Source organism: Aphelocoma coerulescens, chromosome 4 (genome assembly GCF_041296385.1).
Source record: "Aphelocoma coerulescens isolate FSJ_1873_10779 chromosome 4, UR_Acoe_1.0, whole genome shotgun sequence".
In the NCBI taxonomy this organism is placed as follows: domain Eukaryota; kingdom Metazoa; phylum Chordata; class Aves; order Passeriformes; family Corvidae; genus Aphelocoma; species Aphelocoma coerulescens.
This window is the reverse complement of record NC_091017.1, coordinates 75,478,634-75,503,958: the sequence shown is the minus strand read 5'-3', so window position 1 is coordinate 75,503,958 and position 25,325 is coordinate 75,478,634. Positions and strand designations below refer to the sequence as shown.

The window sequence follows — 25,325 nt, the reverse complement described above, 5'->3', positions numbered from 1 at the left end:
CATCACAAAATGTAAGGGCAGTCTGAAAAGCCACTTAGTTCCAATAAAGGAAGGTGGCACTTGCTAAACTTAATATCATTTACTAGTTTTTAAAGTCTGTAATTTCCATTCATGTTAATGCATTCTAAATATTATCCTGCTTAGCTGTTTTTTCTGGTGAAGATGAAAGTGGTTTGTTTGATGTGTGCAAAGAAGTGACTACAGAAAATGGTAAATTAATTGGAAGATGTCAGCTCAGGAGAATGTTTTTGACATGAGGGCTCTAAAGCTGTTAACAAACAGACCAACTCATTTGTCTCATCATGAAATGAAAATAAAAATCACAACATTATGATAAAATCTTGACTAGGAAATACCTGCAAGACTCTTTGAAGCCTTGGGTTCTTTTCTTGCCTGGGCTTTGGCACTATGATAAATGCAAACCACGCTGCACAGAACTGGAAGTGAAATAGGCTCTATGCAGAACAGATGGATCAGGGCTAAGGCAGGGATGTGCACTGCAGATGAGAACAGATTAATACCACAAGGGGAGACTGGAGGAAAACTGGAAAGGTGGGGGCATTTGAACTAATTCATGAATCATTTCCAACTGATAGCTATGCCTTCAGGCACAGTGAATAATATCAAGGAAGCATATTTAAAATTTTATAAGTTTGTTTTAATAAAGATTAGAATAAAGAGCCATAATTTTGGATGATTAAAAAAACATCCTGTATTCCCCCATCCCAAAATGTACCTTTGTGATTTAAATATCACAGTGTGCACTGGGACATGAATTGCTGTTTGAAAAACCCATGGCAGACTCATGGAGTTGGCACAAAGCTTTTGGGAATGGATTTTTTTTTTTGGAAGAGCTCTGTGAGCTTTGTGCTCCTCCACTTGAATCCAAGCCACAGAGATGCAGCTCTGCTGTGTCTGGAGACACAGTCTGATTTCTAGATCTCATTCAGATGTCTCTCCAAGTCTTTATCTTATCCAAATAGCCTTCAGTCTTATGAGGTTCCCAAAGCTGTGCCAGGGCAAGTAAATGTAGATTTAAAGAGCTTTGAACAAGATCTTCAGTCCTGTGTTACAGAACAAGGCTTTCAACAGAGATATTTCACATCACTAGGTTACTTTACTGTTGCTAATGGATATTTTACTGTGGGGCAGACAAACGCATAAGAATAAAAAAGTCCAAATGAAATTAAAATTATCTTAACAGGATTTTAACATAAACCCATCAGAAACAATGAAGATATTTGAGGGATATGTAACTTCCTAGTATCAGTGAAGGTATTGGTTTTTCTTATGGGTTGAAAAGTATGATTCCACGTCTAAGAACATCAAAAATCCTTCATTTTGCAAAGCTCAGAGTGTGTGGATGAGCCTGATCACTTGTGTTAATAATGAACATGGTTCATAAGAGGAAAAAGAAATTGAGAAAAGGAAATGTACAGATAAATGTGTGGATGTTCTGCATTCCCTCTATGACTACTCAGCAGATAATTTCCAAGCTATAGAGGAGACCATGAAACACTTGACAGAGAAGGAAGATTCTGAGAGAAATTTAAAGAAGATGGGTAATTCTGTTTGCTAGTAAAGAAGTCATCTACATGGGTTTCTGTTCACCAGTGCAGAAGATATATTATTCCTCTGGTATAAAATTCTTTATTCCAGGCAAAGCTCAGTGAGAACAGAGAACGGTATCAAATGGCTCACTTGCCTAGAACTTGATTCTCACCCTGATGATTTCATGATTTCATTGCAGGTTGCAAATCTGGCCTGCTCTATCTCCAATAATGAAGAAGGTGTGAAGTTGGTCCGTATGGCAGCCACACAGATTGACAGCCTGTGCCCACAGGTGAGTTAAGATTCCTGCTAAAAAGTACTTGAGAACTCTTTTAGCACTTAAAAGCATCAGAAGAGGAGCACAGCCTTGTCTTTGTCATGAGATTGTTGCCTGACTTCCACAAACTGTGAAAAATGCACCCATGTCTTGAGACCCTTCATATCAAATGGGTTGTAATGCTGTATTTTTAATGCAGTCCATAAAACCTATTTGCTCTTTCCCTTGCAAAAAAAAATTGCCACTCTTCTTCTAACAAATGGGTTTGACTAACAGGTAATTAATGCTGCACTCACGTTGGCTGCCAGACCCCAGAGCAAAGTAGCCCAGGACAACATGGATGTGTTTAAGGACCAGTGGGAGAAACAGGTGCGAGTTCTCACTGAGGCTGTCGATGACATCACTTCAGTGGATGATTTCCTCTCTGTTTCAGGTACTGGGATCAAGGGACTTTCCTAAAAATATCCACCTAAATTAAGGTATTGGGTCAGGGTGGACAAAAGCTATAATTACTAAAGCATTATCAACCTGTTAGTCCATTTCTATCGGAATGCTGATCTTCTGTACTCAGTAGGAGCAACCATGCCATGTCAATTAATCCCTGGTAGCAACAGTTGGCTTTTCACCTCCCAGAAAATAGCATCCTGTTTGTGCTTCTATTCCTAGAGATGCTTTGTTTCAACTCAGGCACAAAGTAGGATTTTGGCCACTTTTTAAAAACGTGTTCAAGACCTGTGGCAGGCTGAGAGTATTTGTAGAAATTGTTAGAATCCTTGTGCAGTTGTGGGCAAGATGAGGAAAAGTTAACTTTACAGAATCGTGGGGTGGTTTGGGTTGGGAGGGTAAAGAAGAGATGGAGAAGAGAAGGACACTGACCCTGGGCCACAGTCTTTTCTCCATCCTCCTGGTAAAGTGCTTCAGCTTGTGGCACAGTGCATTGTTATAGCCATACCCAGTGAATGCTGTAATTGCAAGGTGGAGCATGGCTTGGGTTAATTTCTGCTGCAGAAAACTCATATTCCTCTTTCACTTAGAAGGGTGAATTTCACTTTGTGAGTAAGGACATAGAGAGTGCCAAGAGGGCTTTGCTCACTCGAATTGCTCAGAAGGGCCAGACTTCATGAGGTAGTCTGGCCGAAATATTATGTTTCATTCTACATTATTTTCCTTGATGTTTCCTAAATTTTCTAATAGAAGTTTTTGAGAAAAAAATATTGGAAGGAAAGTATATTTATCCTTTAAAAAAACTCTTTAATTTTCTTTTTTTGCCGTTTTTATCTTGTTTGGTTGTATCCTGCTACTCTTATTAACAGGGAAATGGTTTGGTTTAGTTACTTACACTCCTCTGTTCAACAACCCAGCAAGTGTTTCCTGCAAGCCATGGCAAGAAAATGAAAATGAGCTCTGTGAATAAAAGGGAATTTCAGAATATGGGAGAACATTGATTTTTATTTGAGATTTGAAGCTGACAAACACTTTCTGGCAGAACTAGTTCTAAGTGAAAGGGGTAATGAGGCTGTAAACTTCAGACCCAGTCCACATGCCGGCGTTGGAAATCTGGCTCAAATGTCCATTTTCTTCTTTTTTTGAGGACTTTGCTTACTCCAAGTGCTTGTATCCATAAACAAGAAGTAATTTGAATGGATGATGGGGTTTTTCATTTCTTTTTCTCAAATCTTAATTCCTTCTAACAGGGTTTTGACTTAGATCCAAACTTTCCAAGGCAGCTGGGAAGTATTATTTCTGTAAAGTTTAGATTTTGGTTTTTTCCTAATTCTTTGCATAGACATCTCTGTTAAGCATGAGGAAACAGAAAGCCTGTTGCTCTTGCTGTAAAGCTTGGAAGCCTCAGCTTACACAGGGTGGTTTTATTTTTGGATGTTAAAGCAGTGAAGCATTCAAAATGCCACTATCTGGTTAAACGTACCTCCTGAAATGACACCTCCTCCTCTTCATATTGACTGTCATATTTGATGTTATGTTTTAATAATATGGTGGCCACCAAAAGAAAGCTGACCATAATTTTAATAAGTTTTTTTATAATAAGTTATATTCCAAATGTGCTGTCCAAATCCATACATCACTTCTTGTTGGGCAAAATTTGTTTGTGCCATGGTAAAAGCAATTGGTGATGGTGAAGTGGAAACAGTGAAGAAAAATTTTAACAAAGCACTCCTTTGTCATTCTGAGTAGGGAGCGTTTTAAACAAAGAATTTTGCCCTGCAAGTTACTCAGATTCACAGCTCAGGGGACTCTCAGTTTCCATCCAAAGTTGTTGCAGAGTAAAATTCACATCATGTAAAACATTTCTGAAACCCTCAAATGATCCAGCCTTGGAATTTGTAACGGTGAAGATTAGTGAGTCATTCTTTTTAGTGGCAAAGGATAATTAACAAAAAACAGTTGGTGAACTGATTAATTCTCTTTTACTACTACTACAAATAACAGTATTTCAATTTCAGTTTAGATATGTCTCTAGCAGAAAATCAAGTTGCTGTTTAGAGTTACTGAGTTTCTCAGATTGAGTTTAGTCAGATATGAAGCTCAGTTGTGGTTTTACTAAAGTTATTTTTGACTCTACTGACTGAAGGGAAATAATGCCTGACCTAGTCAAAATCTTCTTCATGCTTTCACATAATTTGTATGTGAGAATACTACATAAATTATGATACTGCAGCACGTGAGAGCAGACGGCCTGATTCAGAGGCACAAAAATAACAATGCATCTCCCAAGAATCCAATAAAAGTGCTTCATATCACCTCCTCTGAGCAGTCACTGTTGTCAACTCTGGCTTCAGAATATGCACAGTCACATATAATTTTAGTGTGTGTTATTAGAAATTCCCAGCTTATCTCTGGCATAGATGGAGTGAGGGAGATGAACTGCTCATGCCCAGGTTCTGTGCTATCTACAAAGGCCACTGCTGTTGTCTTTTCAATATGATTTATGTTCTTTTCTGACTTACTGAGGCAAAAAATGAGCCAAACATAATAAACATTTATGGGAGAGTGTAAATTCACCTTCAGAAAATTGCCCAACTGTTTATTAGAGAATCTACAAAATATTTGACTGCTTTCCCCTTTGCATTAATTTTAATTACAATTTCATTATGATAAAATTCAGTGTGATGTTTGAGCTTAATGTGACTGGTTTTCAAGGAAATTCAGGTTGGGTCTCACAGCAGAGGTAGGATGATGTAGCCCAGTCCCTAGTAAAATAAGTATCACACTGATTTTTACTATTATGTGACAGCATCACAGAAGGGCATCTGTTTTGCAGCCTGGATAAAGATATATATATATCAATTTTTTAACATACTGACATTTGCCCAAATCAGTAAGCTTTGCTATGAGGAAGAACAAATTAAATGAGCTGTATTTTCCCCTCCATCCCAGAAAACCACATCCTGGAAGATGTGAATAAGTGTGTGATTGCTCTGCAAGAGGGGGATGTGGATACGCTGGACAGAACCGCGGGTGCCATCCGGGGCCGTGCTGCCAGAGTCATTCACATCATCAATGCAGAGATGGAAAACTACGAGACTGGGGTTTACACTGAGAAGGTGCTGGAAGCTACCAAACTGCTCTCTGAAACTGGTAAGTTTGTTGAAACGCTGAAAGAATTATTGAAATACTCTTATTTAGTCGTTTAAAACTTTCAGTTAATTCTCTGAGATCCGTAACTCAGAGGGAAATCTGTACTTGAAAACAAGATATAAACAAATAAATTCATGGCCATGAGTGGGATTTTTATTCTCTACTCAGTGCTGTTGCAGAAGTCATACTGACAGGAGCCATATAAGAGAAGAGATTCAGTAACACATCCAGACTAGGCCCCTACATCAAAGCTTCTATGATTTGAATAAATAATACACAGCCTTTTCTTCTGAGTCGATTGATTGTGTATTATGTGTCTCCAGAAAATCATTGCAAACATTACTCTTTAGTCTGTGCAGGTGAATGTACTCGTTGATGACTGAAGTGTTGCTAAACAAAACAACTTTTCATTGAAAAATACATATAAGCAACTGAAAATGTACCACCTGATTGAAAAAAATAAAAAAAGTCTGCTAGATTGTATGAAATATGTAGAGTATATAAAAGTAGAAAAGTCTTCTAGATTGGTAGACTGGGAAGAAATATTCTTTTTTTTTCCATCTGTTTTTGCCTTGGCAGAGCTGGGATTGGATTCATCTCAGTGTAGGTGATTAGGTCTGTGCTGGTCATTTTAAAGCCCTTTATATCAGTGCTCTCAATAATTCAGTGCAGGCAGTGCTACCAAGTGCTCTCATCTAAAAGCAGTGGGTTTGGGTGGGTTTGGGTGAATCATGCTCTGAATTTCATTGACTTCACAGACTGGGTCTCCACGCACTGATCAGGTGCCCCTGGTAGGATAAAGATGCACGAATTGTGGGTGTCTGGAAGCGTCTGAGCTGATCCTCCCCTGCCTGATTGCACTTGTTCATCTGGGGTTTAAAACCATCAAGATTATTTTAGAAGGAACAAAGGAAAGTTGCACCAGTTCAGGACACATCCAATTTGACTTTCAGACACAAAGCCCAGAAATTGCCCCGTGAGATGGAAAAGCAAAAACTATTGTAGATCTGCAGTCTCTGTATTTGCTTAGAGAACAGGAATCCACAAAATGAGCTAAAAAACCCTGATTTTGGGATGATTAAATATTACTTGTGGTATTGTAGCCCCCAGCTTAATGTCAGTCTATTTTTTCCTACCCAACACGAGATCAGTGGAATAAGTACTGTAAATTTAGCTTCTTTTTAAAAGTTTATGAGCTGGTTTTATGAATCCATAGAAGGAAAATAATCTCTTCAGTTTACATGATAAAATATTTTGCTGCACTCTTGTGTTAAAGTCATCTTTTGGTCAAGAAGGGACTGTGAAGAATTCTTTCTACCATTAAGATTTCTTTATTAAACAAAACAAAATGTATGCTTGGGCTTTTTATTGAGCTAAAATTTGTGACCCAACATTCTATACTTTTTTTGTTAAAAATTTTTCAACAGGTAGGTATAAAATGCTGTTCTATAGATCAGTAATACACACAGCAAATACTTATATTCCATATTTAATTCACTTTTTGATACAATTTGAATTATAACTAAGTGCTATAAACTCTGGACTGAGTGCATCTTGACAACAATAATGTGTTAATGCTGGGATTCAATAGGTAAGAACAAGTCCCTGTTCCTCCAAGTCAAAATTATTACTTATTTTTTTCTTTTATAAAGTGTAAATAAACTTGTGAGAATTAAAAAAAAAAAATAAAAGATTATGTTTACAATATTAAGAACTTTATATCATGTACAAATTGTGTAGCAGTAGTTCAGGAGACAGAATGGGCCCAAATTCAATGAAGCTGATGAAGCTTAAACAATTTCTGCCAGTTGTGAATGTGGATCATTAATATTAGAGCACAATCTCTATCTGCAGCTTTTCAGGCCATTTACAAAGGCATTGATTATTATTTCTCTAGGAATAAAAAAAGTAGAATTTACTGACTCATTTCATCGCCTTAGAATAAAGTGGTTAAAATGGAATTTAGACCCCCCTGTGCCGTTCTGGAATCAGCATCCTTGGAAGTGTTCAAAAACGCCGTGGGTGTGGCACTTGGGGACAGGGTCTGGTGGTGAACACGGTGGTGCTGGGGGAATGGCTGGGCTCGATGGTCTGAGAGGTGTTTTCCAACCTCAGTGATTCCATGATCTGGGTACCTATGAATGCATACATATGTTTCTATGTTTTTTCAGTTCGTCACCACTCCTCAATCACCTTGAGTTCCTGCCCAGATTTTACCAAGCACTCAAGAGTGATGCCAGTGATTTATTTGCATTCAGGTTCCACCCACAGATGTGCACATCAAATCTCTGTGAGAAGCACAGTCATGAACATCTCACTGTTTTCATGTTTATTCCTTCTTTTTTGTTGTTTTTTTTTAATTGACCTTAATTTAATTTTAAATGAAGTGCTTTTGGAAGCTGGAAAAAATTTAGCTAAATGATAATGGAAGGGAAATAAGCACATTACCTTCCTCTTATAATTATTATTTCCTTTTAACTGTCAGCTCAGAAAAGGAAAGCCTCTGTTAAGCCTCTTCTTCCAGAGATTTCACTGTGTTCTATCAGTATTAGGTTGGATCCACAGTGGAGAAATATGGATACAGTGTTTTGGAAAGACAAGCACCTTGCTAATGGTTTTTTTTAGGGGAGAAAAAATTAATCTCTCATGAAAATGATGTTGATAGTTTCTGAGGAATGGAAACTACAAACATTGCTTTAATAACCAGTCTCACCTCCAAGTTTTATTTGTTTGTCATTTTAATTTGCAGCCTTTGGAATATATGGGGTGTTTTTTTTAGTGTTTCAGTGCTTTGTTGCCTGTGCTTGTCTCACAAACTGCCTTTAAAGCCAAGTACTTGGTAGAGGCTGGGTTCTTATCTCTGGCAGCAGTATTAAGAGAGACTGGTTGATGTCCTTCTAAAATTGAGTACTTCCATTTTCCTTTAAAAACCATAACAAAAACTCAGCTCTCACTTGCTGATTTTCTTATAAATCCAAGATGAAACCTATAAAACCAGAGTCCATAGGGCTTGCTGGGAAGAAACACTAAACTCATAGATTTTAGTGGATGTTACTTGTGCAGGAGTAAACTAGAGCTTCAAGGTTCAAATTTTTTGGTTGATTGATTGTTTTTGAGGGTTTTTTTATTTGTTTCCTTGTGGTTTTTTTTTGTTTTGTTTTGTTTGATTGGTTGAGGGTTTTTTCAGCGCCCTCTCTTAAATGTTGTATTGGTATTCAAACTTGTGGAAAGCTGTGAAATTATCCTGTTGCAAGTTGTCCCTGACGAAAAAAAAATAAAAGGAGAGAAGGGTGGAAAGGAAAAGAGAAGAAAGAAAAAGTTAAAAACAAGGATAAAGGCAAAAAGAAAGGGAAGGAGTGAGAGGAAACAGAGCAGGATTTCTGTTTGAATATTGAGGTCTCTCATCCTGCTCAGTACCCAGAGTGACCAAGGCCAGCTGAGACTCTCCTGTTGCCTTCACCGAGGAGGACCCTGAAGTGTGCTCAGCAATTATCTCAGAAGCTGGAAAAGCTAAAGGCAAGAAACGCACGTTTCTGAACAAGTAAAAAGAATTGTCCCTAGAAAGAAATCAAGGAACAGGCAATGAGTCCAGATGCTGTTTTTCAAGATTTTTGAGGTTCTAGAAGGAGGGAAAAAGAAAAAAAAAAGCTGTGACATTCTTTAAAGGTCAAGAGGATTGGATTTAAGCTGGGAAAACTGGAGTAGACTTTGCAGGGCTGTAGTAAAAGGAAGTGAGTGGGAAATGAAAGTGAAAAGAGCAGAACAAGTAGGACCAGAACTGCTTGGGAAAGGCTGTGAAAACTTCCCAACTTTTTCTTTTTTTTTTTTTTTTTTTTTTTTTTTTCTTCAGTTTGCACTGGGCTGCCTGGAAACCATCCTGGAACAGCAAGTACCGTACTGCTTGGGTTACTCCTGTGAAGGACACTGGAAATTTGAAATTGTCTGATTCACACCAGAAATCTGAGTTTCAGCTTTTTAGCATGTTTTAAAAATATCCCAGTAACTTTGTAACTCGCTTGTTTTAAGTAGGTCACTCCGACTTCTGTTTTGACACAAATTTTTTATTGTGTCTTTATCAGAATGGACTAAAGCTGAAAATCAGCACTACTGGCAATTCAGCAATAAGCCTGTGAGAGTTTTATCAGTGTGAGTAGGGCAAACTTTAAAGATATTTATCACTAGGAAAAGGCAGCTCAGTGATGTTATCAAAGCTAATACTAAAATGTGGGAAAGATGGATTTTTCAGCAGTGATATGAAGGGAAACAAAATGTAGCAGCAAGAAGATGAATTTAAGCATAGCTGTAATCAAAAAAAAAACCCATATTGAATCTGAGGGAGAGCTAAAAGATGCAATATGGAGCCTATTTAAAAAATAAATGATGTTAAATTCATGTTTTATGGGAGTTCAGGTAGTTATAGTAAAACTTATGGGTACCATCATCCTGAGAACATGAGATCATTTATCCCAGAGTTTTGATCAAATGATGACTTTTATTCTGCAAAGTACTGTAGCATTTTCTTTAAAGTTTTGCTAAACTGAAATCCAAAGGTCAAGGTGTCACCACCACTAACAACAGAAAAATTAATGCATTATTAAAGAAAAGGTATTTTACAAAAGGACCAGAGAACACCCAAGATTCTGTTCCACTATTGCTTGGTTTGATCCAAAGAATTTTTAACCAGAGAAATTCTGATCAATATACAGAAGAATACACTAAGAAATCATACAAAATGCATTATAAAGCAATTAAAGGAGACCTAAGAGAAGAACAGATCACCACTGTGGCTCAAAGCTGAAATGCTAGTTCTTTTTCTCTCCACTTTTAGAGTTTAAAAATGGAACACAGTACTAAAGGAGAATATAATGTAATTGATTTAGATTTTTAAAGCTTTTCCTAACGTCCTGCACATGCAGCTGTTTGGCAAATGGGTAACCATGGGGTGAGTGTTAAGGCCTTTGATGGATTAAGAGCTGGTGACAAAGCACAAGCAAAGCACAAGTGGTCATTTCTCAGCAGGCAGAAAGGGAAATCCTGTGACACTTCAGGGTCAGCACCATGGTTGGTGTTCGATGCATTAATTAACAGGTGAATAGGCAGCAGCAATATCTGCCAAAAGGAAAATTCTGTGTGGGCTGGTTGGGAGAGAAAGACGAGACTAAAAGATATTTTTATTTAATTTCTCTAGGTAAATGGAGTAATTAAATCTATATTATCCACATTGACAGGAAGGTTCTGAGTTAATTCATCCTCTCAGAAAAAATGGTGGCATTGAAATGGGCAGCTGAGAAAAGATACTTTTTCCATGCACAACAGCCCTCACATCAGGGCTGAAGATGTTAGGCTGTGCTTAGAGCAAGGTATTCACTGAATATCCCAAGTATGTATTTCCACTTTGTTCTCCACAACCTAAAGATGTTCCAGAAATGGAAGAAGGTCAAGATCAAAGATCTTTAATCAAAGAAAATTCAAGATTTAGATGTGAATTAACTCAGTGAGAGTTCGAAAAATACGAGGATTATCTATTTTGGGTGTGCCAGACACCTTATATAATGAATAGTTGGTTAATATGATAGAAATTCCCATTTTCATAAACCATTATTATTTAGTTGCTGTTCAAATCTGTTCTCAAAAACATTTCATGCTCTTAAAAGCCACTTTTTAAAATAAGGAGGGTGGTGGTGGTAGAAGTAGAAAGAAATTTACTGGGTCTAGAAAATAAGGCAGAGAAATGGAATGAATATCCATCCACCAACTCCAACAGAATGTTTTGTGAATACAAGTGTGAATTGTACAATAATGTTTTAAAATAAAAGCACTGGTCTTCCTTGCATCCCCTTGCCTACACACACCTACATATTGATATACACAAACTTATAACGAAGCCAGGGAGGGTGATTTGCTTGTTACATAACCCACTTTGTGTCCAAAGCTTTCTTGAGGGAATTTTCTGAAGAGTTTGCTTTTGTTTGAAATGTTAATGTGAGGGGAGTTCTTTTTGGCAGGAATAATATTTTGGGGGTGCTTACTGTGTGTAGTCTTGCACAGGTAGACAGGAGAGTGAGACAGCTGAAACTGGTGAGTCAGAAATGTCCCTGTGGCCGACATCTGTTATCCTCCTCTGTCCACTTTGGGATGTACCTGTCCTTAATCCTGTGCTGGCCAGGAGGCAAAAAGCACTTACCTGGCTTCTCCCCTGACATTTATCTTTCTGTGCATGGCAATTCAGTCAGGACAAAGTTTGAAGGTGTGTTTTTCCCTCTTGTGTGTGTGTGTCCCTGTCTCCCAACACTTGGTAACGGAGCTCCAGGCATCTCGTTAATTTCTGTAGTGTCCATCTCATTGTCTACCTGGACTGCACATGAGCAAATACATTTCTCCCATTCCCATGCCAATCTGCTTGGTTGCATAAACCCACAGATAATGGTGGAGCCTTCTGGGAAGGGCCAGAAGACTTAACACAAATGTGTCAAAGGGCCAGGACTTGGTCATAAATTCAAGGAAACCTGGGAACATTGCTTTTACAGGCCATGGCCAAATCAGTGTTTGGCAGTGAAGGCTGATTCTTCCTGAAAGTCTTGTGATCGCTGCAAACTGCTGTAGGGTGTGGATATTCATTATTTTATACCTGACTTTTAACCATTTCATCAGGAGAAAAGTGAATAGTAAATAGCAGGAAGGGAGAAGGTGGTCCTGTGCATTGGACGGTGATGGTCCATCCTTCTCTGTGCCATACCACTCTGCCCTAATTTTGTTTTTCCTGGGGAAGGGTCTGGAGCACCAGGAGTGGCTGAGGGAGCTGGGAAAGGGGCTCAGCCTGGAGCAAAGGAGGCTCAGGGGGGACCTTGTGGCTCTGCACAAGTCCCTGACAGGAGGGGGCAGCCGGGGGGGTCGGGCTCTGCTCCCAGGGAACAGGGACAGGAGGAGAGGGAACGGCCTCAAGTAGTGCCAGGGGAGGTTTAGATTGGGATATTGGGGAAAGTTTTCTTCACCCAAAGGCTTGTCCAGCCCTGGACAGGGGTGAAGTCCCCATCCCTGGAGGGATTTAAAAGCCATGTGGATGTGGCACTTGGGGACATGGGTCAGTGGTGGCCTTGGCAGTGCTGAGTTAAGGGTTGGACTCCATGATCTGAGGGATCTTTTCCAAGCCAAACAATTCTGTGATTCTATGATATGTTATGTAATATTTCAGTAGACTTTTATAACCCTTTTTCTTTTCAATTAGCAATATAGTAGTCATGACTGAAATGTAAATTATATTATATGAGACCAGGACTTAAAAACATTTCGTGAAATATATAGAATCTTCTGAAAAGGAATATACAGTTCTTCTAGAAACAGACTTTGACAAACACTTTGAGCTAAATAAGGTATCCTTATTCATCCTTCAGATGAAACCGAGCAACTGTGCTGTCTTTGACAGAGGATGTCAGATAAACCTTTGGAATTATCTTTTAAACACCTGTTTTAAATACTTGAACTTCCCAGTAGACTGCATTCTTTCTTCAGTTAAGTAAATTAATGAATTATTTAAGTAAAAAAATAAATTCAAAACCCCCAAAAAATCAACAGAAGAAATTTCATCCAGAGCCCTGAAATTTTTAAGCTGTTAACTTTGTGAATTTTTTATACTAAAACCTCCTAAATCTGGATAATGGCTGAGCTTTTTTTCTAACAGAGCATCTTTTTTATTTTTTCAATGTAATGGATCATTCATGGATTTTTTTTGTTTTAGTCTCCCCTGATAACCTGAAGTTCACAATCCTACCAGTCACTCTAGATAATTTTCTTATGTGACACAAATGACTCTGATGTTTAGGAGAATCAGAGACATTCTCAGGGATCCTGAAACTTTTAGCAGTGTACTGGTCCAAACCTTTAGACTGCCATGTCATTCTTGGATAATCTTACCCACATCAGACCAGATTTTTATAACCATTTAAGGGCTACTTAGATAAGGTGATTGGCACCTTAAATGATGGGTCTGATCTCTGTGAACATGGCATGGGGAAAATCAGTTTTCTCAAGGACAGGTACAGATGCTTAAATGGATCCAGAGCTATCAGGGCCAGCCAGAGGGCACATCTGGGTGCAGTGGGGTACAGGAGAGCAGTCACTTCTCTGCAGCTCAAGTGTCTGGTTTGTCTGAGGACAGTCTGGCTCCAGGGAACAACCCCTGGTCTTTGAGAAGGGTGCTTCCCTTGGATCCAAATCCCTGGATACTAGAAAGAGTTGAGTAGGTGCTCATCTTTTGAAAGTGAAGCTCTGAGAAATAGCTCTGCTGGTGCCATTCAAAAATAGTCTTCTGGCCAGAAAAATGCCCCAAAGATGAGAACCTCTGGGAGCCCTTCCATTCCAGTGAGATTGGGATGGAAAGGAGTCTTGTGGTGCTCTGCCTGATTCAGAGTCAAAAGTGTTCCAGGATTTGGTGCACAAATGGGGTTGATTTATGCCTAAGCTTGGTTGTCTAAAGCAGACATCTGGTCTAAGCCAAACACTTCCCTCTCTGTTCAGTGGGCAGAGGAAAATCAGAATTTTATCCAGCTGAACTTGAGTCTTTAAAGTAGGCTAGGTGTGATTAATTGTCTGTGGAAGCATCTACTGTTCTCTGTCTGCTATAAGGAAAGAGGTTTAAAGCTTTCAGTTGTGTGAAGTGGGGCAAAACCAAACCAAATTTCCTGACTCCCATTGATGCTACTAAGAATTAGAAACCCATGCACCTGGAGGGTCCTTGACCTTTATTGCTTTTTTTTTGAGTCTTAATTATCCCTTTCTACATTTCTGAACATTCACATCTACTTAAGATTCTGAGGAATTCAAGTTCCTAAATAATAAGGCCATAAAAGTGCAATAAATCAGCAAGGCATTCATTTAATCTTGCATATTAATGAAACTTTTTGTTCTAATGCTACGAACAAGAACGCCCAAACATTTTAAATTTTTTTATCTCAATAATTTTATTAGGTAACCTAACATTTCCCTCTCTATCAGGGATCTTATTGTTCCCATATCACTAAACAAAATTTGCAGTGATGCTTCTAAGTACAAAAATTGCAGTACAAACTTACTGCCATAGGAGAGAAAGTCAATAGGGAATATATTTTTAGAAAACAGATAATTATTTGATAATTTTAATATGTAGGAGATATGGAGAAAAACAAGAAGAGCTTTAGAGAAAATATTTTCTTTGTGGAGCAGGGTGGTTCACAAAAAATTACAAGTTCAATCAAGGCATGAATTCACACATGGTGATGTGCTGGTTTCCTACTGTGCTGATAGCAAAAAAAAGAAAGTATAATTTAAAAGAATTAATCAATTGATAAAATGGAAGTAATTTCAACTTTTCTGATTCCCAGTATTTCTCCAGCAGCCATTCAACCTAGATTCTGTTGGCAGTGGTCTTGCTTTCAGTGCCATTTAAGGCTTTCTTTATTTTGTTGGAATGACATAGTCAGTGAATTAGAAGTGTTGCTATTAACTTGGGACCTGATTCTGTCAACATTTATGCAGGTGCCTAATTAATTCATGTAGTTAGGCTGAGAGATGTTAATGGACTGCATTTTTCAGTCTAAGCATATGTGTGAGTGCTTTCAAGGCCACAGCTCAAGCTAAGAAACCAATGTTTAATTTTTCCCCAGAAGTATTGATTGGCTTCTGAATCTAAAATTTATAGCCAGTTTCTCAGTGCATAATAAATGAATCATTCTCTGTCTAAAGCATTTACAAGTTTTAACTCCAGATACAAACTCACACCTTTGCCTGAATTTTACTTGTGGTTCTTTCACCTTTGGCATAAGAATATCCTTCTTTGCGTGGTAAATAATAGAAAAAAAAAGACTGGAGGGTTTTTTTTTGTCATGGAGCTCAGTAACCATAACTGGAGAATAATACAGATCTCAACCCAATTTTCAATTTTCAAAAACGTCACTGCATTAAATGACAACATATGCTTAGAGAAGCATTAAGTAATAGCCCCCTATTAAAGGTGTTTTTTTCTTGCTTGTCTAATCAAAAGTGAGCACTGATGTAAAAATACGATTGGCAAGCAAGCAATTCATAAAGCAGTTTCATATCTATTTCCATTTCGAAACAGCTGATGATGTTCATGTGTAGTAATGTAAATTAGGGACTAAATTATAGCCAGGTCTGCAAAATCAGAGCCGATGGAGAAGCTTCCACACCCAGTGGAGGTAATAAATGTGGTCAGGAATGAATACCTCATGTTCAGGAATATTAATAAAATGTAGCTTTCCACCTTACAACCATGTAATTTAAATTTCCCTTGTTTTGGTCTAAGAATGTCACGTGTGGCCATGACAGAGATCTCCCCAAAGTCCAGCTGTGTCACATCTGCCTTCCCTACTGTCACTGCCCTGTCAAGGGAAAAATTGTACAAGCTTGATGTAACTTATTTCCACAAATCTGTTGCCTGTCCAGCGTCTGCTGATTATTTACAGATAATTAAACATTAATTGCTCTAAGTAATGTTTCATTTTATTTCTGGTTGGTGAAATTATGATGAATATGTTATAAATCTTCCTTCCTTTCTTCTCTACCTTTACAGGAACCTTTATTTAATGATTATATGCCTTTATCTAAAATAGACAAGTGGGTTTTGTTGGGTTTTTGTTTTTTTTTTTTTTTTTTTCTTTTTCTAAATCCCTGTAATTTTCACCCTTACTGTTTCTCTTGAGTTCTTGAAGACGGTTCAGAAATTGCTTTTTTTTTTTCTTAAGAACTACAGGGTAAATTTTACTACGCTCTGTTAACTTAAATACAAATTTAGAAGTTAAATTTCTTTATGCTTATGTAGGTGTTCTTCAAACTGCCCATTTCTAATTCAGGCCTGTTGCACCTACTATTAATTATATCCAATACCTGACCACCTCTGCTAGTTAGGAAATTTTAGACAGAAATTTTAAGTTTAATTTAACCCTAAATATTAAGGTTCTTTACCTTCTTTTCTTTTTTTGTTGTCATTTTTGCATCTCTAGTTTTACTTATTTTATGCCAATAACCCAAAATAATTTCTCTTTTATTCTTTAGGTTTGCTTGTTTTCATTGTATTTTTAATGACTGCTTTTTGATATTCAGGCTAGAGACTTCCTTATGCAATCATATTAGCCTCCTACTACACTTTCGAGTGTACTATTAATTAAGGTAATTTGATATATGCATTTATTAAATACTCCTTCCAAAACTTCCAGCTCTCTCAAACTCTTTATCTAATTAAAATGTTTCCCCTCTGCCTGGCAATGTTTTGTTAATGTTTACTTTTTTAAGGTCTATTGTTGCTGTCACTTTTTCCTGTTTCTCTGGTGTATCCCAGGAACTTACTGAATATTATCTGCATGGAAAATACAATTCTGTTCTTTCATCTGTCTATATGAACACATATATATATATCTATAGTGATGTGTAAACAGGATTTGAATTATTATATCCCTTTTAAGATTTCCTCATTTTCATCCAATCAGTAATATTTAAATGCCAGAAAGTTTGAACTCGTGGTTGCTGCCACTTGTTCTTTGAAATGTAAACTGTTCTTGAATCATATGTTTTTGTGGTTTTACTTTAAATCAGACAGTAAGATGCATAAAAGGTAGTTTTCATTATGATTAAAATAAATTTCAGAACTTTCAGTCAGGAAGAAAATGTGATTTCCTACTACAGTAGAAGTTCCTAGGAGAGATTGTCACTGCTCTTGGTGAAAATAACACTGAAAATTCCCCTTTGTTTTCAATTCCTTGAGTTCAGGTTACCAATAAGTGTATTAAAAACAGGGTTTAGGGAAAAGATGGACAAGAAAGGTAATATTTTAACAACAAAAAAACCTGCAACCAACTGACTTAGAATCATCTTTTCCTGTTCTTTCAATTATATTTCCAAAATAGTAAAGTCAGGGATACATGATCTGGATACTGTAATGCTAGAATAAAAGTGATGTGAATATGATGAAAAAATGGCTATCTATAAATCTTAAATTTGATCCAAGTTCCTTAAATTCTTAAGAATTAATCCGACTGGATTTTTTATCCAGGTTTCTAATGAAACATTGATTATATTTGTCTTCCATGAGCACAATCTGCCAATATTAATGCTAAAATTTTGAAGAGGAGTAAATAAGTACAGGAATGTAGGTGCATTATAACCACTGATGTTCATGGTTGTAGGATTTGGGTTTAAGTTGTTAGAGGACTGATTTGGGAAAGATTTACTTTCCCACAAACACAGTGTGCAGAAAGTGATTATACCTTCAAAGGAATCCTCTGCAAAATGTAAAGAAAAGCCTCTTGCTACTTTAAGCAATGCCCTGAAACCATTTACAAAAGTAAATAATTGCTTTAAATTGTATATTAAATAAGTTCATGCCACAGTTTATGATATTGTTAGCCAATACCTAAGGCTTTTTTTTGTGTTACATACATGGTGATAGTGAAGAAGCAGAAGACTCATTAAGGTGTCTTCACAAAAATAATATCCTTGATTTTGAATTTTGTCCCTTATTATTATTATTTAGTATGAGCTAGACTGTAAATTATGTAAATTAGCAGGTATAATGGTTACAGTTTGCTTTGCTCTCTTGATATAAATATGTACTGTGCTCATTACAGGTTGTAAAGCTTTTAAATGAACTTTACTGACTGCTCAGGTGTCTTGCAGCCTTTTAAAAGTTAGTAAATCACAGTTTTTAAAGCATGTTTTCTATTCTTTGTGCAGTTGGAGGAGAGAATATAGAGGTGGCTGTTTCTGTGCTGTCAGGTAACGTGCCAGAGCTCTCCATGTGGAGGGTGGGTACAAACCCATCCAGGAGCCTCCCTGTGCCTGGGAATTGCCAGCACAGCGTGTGCCGTGTCTCCTGGAAACTATCCATACCTGAGAGCAGCGGAAAAATGCTCAGGAGAGAAGGTGTCTAATGCTGCTGCCTTTCCTTGTGTTAACCCAGTGATGCCACGTTTTGCTGAGCAAGTGGAGGTGGCCATTGAAGCCCTAAGTGCCAACGTGCCCCAGCCCTTTGAGGAGAACGAGTTCATCGACGCCTCCCGCCTGGTCTACGATGGAGTTCGGGACATCAGGAAAGCTGTCCTGATGATCAGGGTATGTAAAGCTCCTGGGAGTGAAAGCTGGGATTTACTGGGAGGTAAGAAGATGGATAAGGTGGATAAGAAGAATATAAAAGCCCCTTGGAATCAGCCTTGTGTTGTAATAAGCCAGAAAAGCTTGACACTGAAACAAGCATGAAACTAAAGTATGTGCAGCAACAAAAGAATTAGTAAATAAAGAGATGAGGTTATTTAGTAGATGAACCACAATTAATATGTTAATCAGCTAGAAGATTTGATCACAACTGCCAACAGATGCAAACTTCATTACTCTTTCCACAGTAATAGCATTAATTTGCCAAGGTCTTCAAGGTTTGTGTAGATTTTTTGTTGTTTTGTTTATTTTGTGTTTTTTGCCTAATGTGTGTGTGCTGCCTGGGATGTGAGGTAAGTCTGATGAAAATCTAAATGAATAAATAAATTATCTTGCTGCTCCAGTGTGCCTCTGCAGGGATGGTTTTGAATGTTTTCTGAGGTAAAAAACGTGTCATTTCAGTGTTGACTAACCAGTTGATTCAATTTGCTTAGACATCTTTTAATAAAATAAACAAACAAATAAAAGACACGACAGAACAATGTAATTATTGTGAGAGTAGGTGGGTGTTGCTTTTCACTTTAGTCAGCAGACAAAGATTCAGAAAAGAAAAACAGCAAAACAAGCCTGATTTGGACAGCTCTTCAGCAACTGAAACACTTTTTTGAAACCGAAATTACCTTGAATTAGCCCTAATGAAAACCATGTACAAGTAAAGCTATGGAGAGGATCCCAGACGAAACTTTTGAGACAAGTAACAGGGCTAAAACATGAACTCATCCCTTTGAGCAAACAGGTAACATGCACTTGTGGTTGTGAGTGTATTATGGCACTGATGTAAGACTTCAGGCAGTTGGAGCACTCCAAAATAGCTCAATTTTAGTCATCTGTCACTATGTATTAACATTTACAGAAGAAGCTTTTGACAGGCTTAATTTTATAACTGCCAAACACAAATTCCATTCTCATACCCAGTGCTCATCCCAGGTGGCCTGAATTATAGTCATGGTTTGTGATGGGGGCAAACCCATCCTGTTCTCTGGGTGTGCAGCATTAGAGGATTGGCAGCTCTTCTGGAAGGGGAGGGAAATCTTTACTTGAATTACTTCCCTGTGAGGGTGGGCAGGGCCTGGCACAGGGTGCCCAGAGAAGCTGTGGCTGCCCCTGGATCCCTGGAAGTGTCCAAGGCCAGGTTGGACAGGGCCTCCAGCCAGGGATAGCGGAAGGTGTCCCTGCCTGTGGTAGGGGATGGAACTGGATGATCTTTGAGGTCCCTTCTAAGCCTAACCATTCCATGATTCTATGAAATGAAAGATCTGCATAGTAAAGAATCTCAGTTTTCCCTTTGATTTTCCAGTTTCTTCATCTGTGCAGCAGTTTCCAGACTTTTCTTAGGACAAGAACCACTTCTTAAGAGATACCAGTCTTTTCTAGCCATTTTAAATGGTGATTGTGTCATGAGACACAAGCATCAGGTGGGATCTCCTACAAACCCAGGTTTCCCCATCCGCTACATAGAGTTCCAGCTTCCATCACCCCCCTGTACATCAGAGTTATCCTCAAGAGTTTGCCATGACATGTCCATCCTGGTGAGATGTTTCTAATTTTGAATTTTGGAGGCCTGATCACTTACTTTGTTGCTGCTTGACTGTTTTGTGTACCTGGAGAGCTTCTCAGTCTCCTTAGGAAAATCCCAAATTACTCTTGCCATTGTATCACTACTACTTTTCACCCATTGTATGCTAAGAGCTAATGAATTCTGCTTGCCCAGATTAGGAAGATGTATTTTTGCCTTCTGACAATTAGTTTATTTATGGAGCTCAATGTAATACTCCTTACCCAGGCAGAGAGCTAAAGCACATAAATGGACTCATTATCCATATGAGTTAACTGGAAAAATCCACATATATGAGCTTACACAGACCAGAGTTTGCTGAATCAGAACCTTATTTGCTGTAGAAAACAAAATTAGTTTCACTTTGAGATACTCTTTAACATTCCCATCTGAACATCTCACACTGAAATGGGATGTATAATTAAAGGATGAGGCTATAAAAGACAACCCTTAGAACATTTTCATCTAATATTTTATCAAATATTATGCACCCTTTAATTCAGGTGGTAAAGATTTTTCAGAATTACAAAACATTAGAAAAACCCAATCTTGGAAACTTTTTAGGCATCTGACACAATTACTTTCAGGCAGTGATTGTTCGTGTGAAAGCTGTGAAAGATTGAATTTATCTGAGATGTTTCCCTCATTCCAGAAAGTAAGTAAAGCCACTTTAAAAATTAATTTTGGCTGGTATTATTGCTTCTGGTAAGCTGAAGGAAAGGGTGGATAGTCTCTGTTCTTCTTTTTCCTTCAAAAAGGGAGAATTTATTGTCCCTCTGGAGGAGAAAGGAAACTCCTTTTTTCATTGAGGAGTATTATTATTATCTATGCAGAAGAAAAAGATCTCTTCCACAAGTTAAGAAGTAGTATAAATGAATTTAAGAGTGTAATTATAGAACCTAGAAATAAAATAGAAAATAATAACTTCATTCCAGCATCTTTCCTATTACTCTGTAGGGATGAAATTACACTTTGTGTTTTCATAGCTGCTTGTGAAATTCCCTCAGTTATTGGCCAGAAACACTCTTTACAGTCAGGAGGACTCACAGTGACATTTTTTCTCATTCTTATGTGTCTCCAAGGCCAGCTTCAGACTTTAAACATCTATAAACTTGATTCATTGGGGTGATGCTGGGAGATGCTCTCTGGGAGCATCTTAGGACCCGAGGGAATGACTGGAGCTGTGTCAGGGGAGGTTTAGGTTGGATATTGGGAAAAGATTCTTCACCCAGAGGGTGGTTGGGCACTGGAACGGGATCCCCAGGGAAATGGTCACAGCACCAAGTGTTAAGATCCAGTTATTAAAATTGTTAGAGAGATGCCTCTGCCTGAATTAAGGGGCAAACGAGACCATATGCTGAAGTTGATAGTATGGATTTTATTTAACAGTAGTGTGACGTAGAGAGAGAGAGAGAAACAAAAAGAGGGGCAGGGTGGGAGAGAAAGAGAGTGACAGACAGACTAAGCAGAAAATATCACCACTCCATGGATCCCGACAGCTTCTCATTGATCCTCTTCTTCTGGTCTTTGCAGTGGTGAGGGTCCCACAAAACAGAGAGTGCAATGGATTAATGTATGTTTGGCCCAGGTGGGAATGCCTGGTACCTCCCCTAGGGGAAACAAGTTGGAAACCGTCTCTTGCAACAGACTCTGGATCTGTGGCAGCACAAGGCCTCAGGAATGAGTCTGGGGGTGTTTTGGGGGTTTTTGATGGTTTTATGGTGGTTTATGACCCCTCCTCAGCTGCCCCTCACGTGAATGCCCCATGGATGTGGCTTTCCCAGGGTGGGTAGGTTTTATAACTGAGCCAGTTTGTGTAAGGTGGGGTGAGTGTTCACTCCCTTTGTCACACACCCAAAATCTCTCCTCCTCCCCATCAACTGAGCCAGAGCTGATTCTTCTCCCCCAGCCATGTTTAGCTCTCCTTAGACCTCTCTTTAGACCTGGACAATAGCACCACTTTGCCTTCACTCAAGTTCCCATCAGGTGCCTTAACTCACAGACCAGTTCCCGTCAGGAGGCACATTTGAACAGGGCTTCCATGGTCACAGCTTCTTTATACAATTTTGCTATAATGGCAAAGTCCTTTTTTAACAATGTTTAAGCCATTGACCATTTCAGTCACTCACACCAAGCTTGACAGAGTTCAGGAAGCATTTGGATAATGCTCTCAGGCACAAGTTGTGACTCTTGGGGATGTCCTGTGCAGGGCCAGCAGCTGGACTTTGATGGTCCTTGTGAGCTCCTTCTGACTTGGGATATTTTATTCTATTATTAACTCCATTTACTCTGTTCTGTCATTGAGGGGTTTTCAGTCCTTGGGAGAAGACCTCAGTGAGTCTGAATAAAAATGAAATGACTGTGGGGTCCTCAACCCCAACTGTTTGGGTGTATTAAAGCTCTTCTCCTCTTTGACTTGTCAGGTTTAGCCACCATCACCTCTGGGGCAGCCACCGTGGTGAAATCCAAAGTGCTGCAACAATTCAGGTCTTCTGTAAAACCAGATTTGGTGCAGAATCCCATCATCTTTTGAAACATCCTGTCTCCAAAGGGTGTTATGGCCTCCAGTGTTTCCATTGAGTGCCTTCTGCTTCTCAGATTGAAGTGTTAGATTTTACTGTAAATCACCAAACAACTGAAGACCTGCAGTGAGAGAAGTTCTCTGACTGAGGCACTCAGGTGCTGCTTGCACCTGAGTCACTCAGGCTGCAGTTGTACCAAAATGAATGTACAGAATAGGGTGGAGTTGGATATAAATGCATATTGTAAAGTCTATTTCCTTTTCTCCTTGTCTTTTAGAATAAGAGGGAACCTCATTGTAAAAAATGAGGGAGTATCTTTTCAACTCTTCAGTCTTTGCTCTCATTGCAAGGTTAGCTTCACTTGGTGTTCACAGTGCTGAAATTCGTGTAATTGCATCTTACAATTTTTAAGTGCATAGCAAAGTGGGGTTTCTGTCTTCATCAAGTACATTTGAGTTGGTGAAATATGAAACAAATTGCATTTATAAATCTGTGTATATATGCCATTTTATTACTTATACTTGTATAATTCACATTTTCATACTGCAGTCACAAAAGATAAAAAGAATGACATAGATGGAAGATATTTTGTTCACAGCAAGCTCTTCAGTCTAACAGCCAGAGAGATATTAAAAAAAAAAATATTCCAACGCCTGGAAGTTGAAAGTCACCACATTCATATTAGAAATACAACGTGCATCTTAAAAGAGAAAGTATATATTTCTTGTGTGATTTATCTGGGATTGTGAAAGATTCTTCTTCACTGGAAGATTTCCTTTGAGTTAGATGAATGTTGTGTGTAGCAGAGATACTGTATTTGAGAAAAAAAAAGTAGTCCTGGGAAGTCTTATGGCTTGTTCTACAAAACAGATTTAAAGTTATGAAACCAGTTCATTTTTCTGCTGAAATCAATCAGTTCATTAAATCCATTAGTTTTGAATATTGCTTTAGCTTCTTCTGCCACTGGTGGTTGTTGGCTTTGTTTGGAAGCTGTCTCCAGTCTCAGATCTGTGTTTGCTGCATTTGTGTGACCGTAAGTCCAGCTATCTGCAAGATCAAATCAGTCTTTCTGTCTTCCAGCTCAGATAAATGAAGTCTCAGACTCTGTTGTCTTGCAAACAAGGTTTTAAATATCAAGGTCCTGTTAGTTGTGCACAAAAATTAGAGTTGTTCTGGTATGTTTAGAAGGCCCTGCTAAGAGTAGAAGTCTTTAAGTCAAGGAAATTCAATATAATATTTGTTTTTATACCTTTGTGTCTGAACAAAAGGGAAACCCTGTTCTCTATGGGCTGCATCTCCAGGAGATCAGCTAAAACAAGGCAATGGTGCAAGGGTGAAAAACGTGAACATGTTTGAAATGGCAGGATACAGATAAAAGTTAACCCTTAATAAAGTTCTTCACCCTAATGAAAAATGCAGCTGTTTGGGGAAGAAAATGAGGGCGTTAAATTCACCACCCTTGAAAACATAAAAAGAGTGAATCTGAAAGATGACTTTGAATTAGGTCTCACTTGTACAGAAGGGAAATAGGAAGATGTCTTGTGCTTGTGGTATATTGCCAACAGTTGCATTTGGTTTGCACTACATTTTCTTCACGTTCAACGTTTATACACATTACATTTCAGTGCTTTGAAGACCACAGATTTTAAGATTATGAATGTCAGACAGTAACAGCAATACATTTCTTTTTCTGGATATTTCTTCAAGAATAAGTCCTTGCATAGAATTTACAGAATATTTTTTCTTTTTAAGAGGCAGCCTCATGTCCTTATTGGTTACAGTGTTGAGATGTAATATTTTGAATATTACATCTTTACTGCCACTCTGACTATGAAAGCCTTGGAAAGAACTGCACGTTATATTTTATAATCTTGTTTCTAAATGTGGAGACAGAAGAAACTAAGAGGAGTGTTATTTGGGGTGTGAAAGGGTACTGGCTTTACAATGACCAGTGAAACTGGCTCGTTGAGTGGACTTGGAGGATGGGGAAGAGCCAGCTGGTTTATTGAAGCTCTCCACCCTGTTCTTGTTCTAAACAGCAAAGCCTAGGCAGATGAAAAGCTGAGCCCTGTGATAGAAAATACTCTTTGCTTAGGGAGTTGTAGAATTCTCTTTGTAGCTTGCTTGTTTATGACAGATTTTAAGGTCACATCCTGCCCTCGGGCAGCTGAGCAGAGGGAATAAAGGGATTAAAGGTGCTTGGAAAACAAGACCATTGGTCATTATAATGATGGGTACCAATCCTTCTATTTTACCTGTGACAGTAGAGAGAAGGTAAATTCATTTTTCATCTAAACTTCTTCTCCTGCCTATCCTGTTAGACACACTCTTTGTACATGCCTCTCTTCAGAGGTGCAGACCGAGTTTCATTACCATGCTTGTCACACTTAGCTATTTCTTCCTCCAGTGCTCAGCATTAAAACACATATTTAATTCATACTCTCCAAGTCAGACGAAGATGGCTGTGTTTTACTCTCCCCATCCTGTGCACTTCACTGTACAGCTACAAACAGAGATGTGCACTTCGTGTTGGAAGCCAGGCTGGAGCAGAAATACCGCCAGAAGACTCCTCTGCGTTACGTTAGAGGGTTTGGACCCGTTCCTAGTGAGTGAGCATCCTCCAGAC

General features: G+C 38.4%; 1 protein-coding gene across 6 annotated transcripts in view; it reads left to right on the top strand.

The window, feature by feature from the left end:
• The window catches only part of CTNNA2 (catenin alpha 2), a 463,984-nt gene that overhangs the window by 399,703 nt on the left and 38,956 nt on the right, over positions 1-25,325 (top strand). For all 6 annotated transcript variants that reach the window (XM_069014748.1, XM_069014753.1, XM_069014752.1 and 3 more), the window contains 4 exons: positions 1,751-1,843; positions 2,105-2,261; positions 5,225-5,425; positions 18,372-18,523. In XM_069014748.1, coding sequence (XP_068870849.1) covers positions 1,751-1,843; positions 2,105-2,261; positions 5,225-5,425; positions 18,372-18,523 — 603 coding nt within the window. The remainder of the gene's footprint in view (positions 1-1,750; positions 1,844-2,104; positions 2,262-5,224; positions 5,426-18,371; positions 18,524-25,325) is intronic.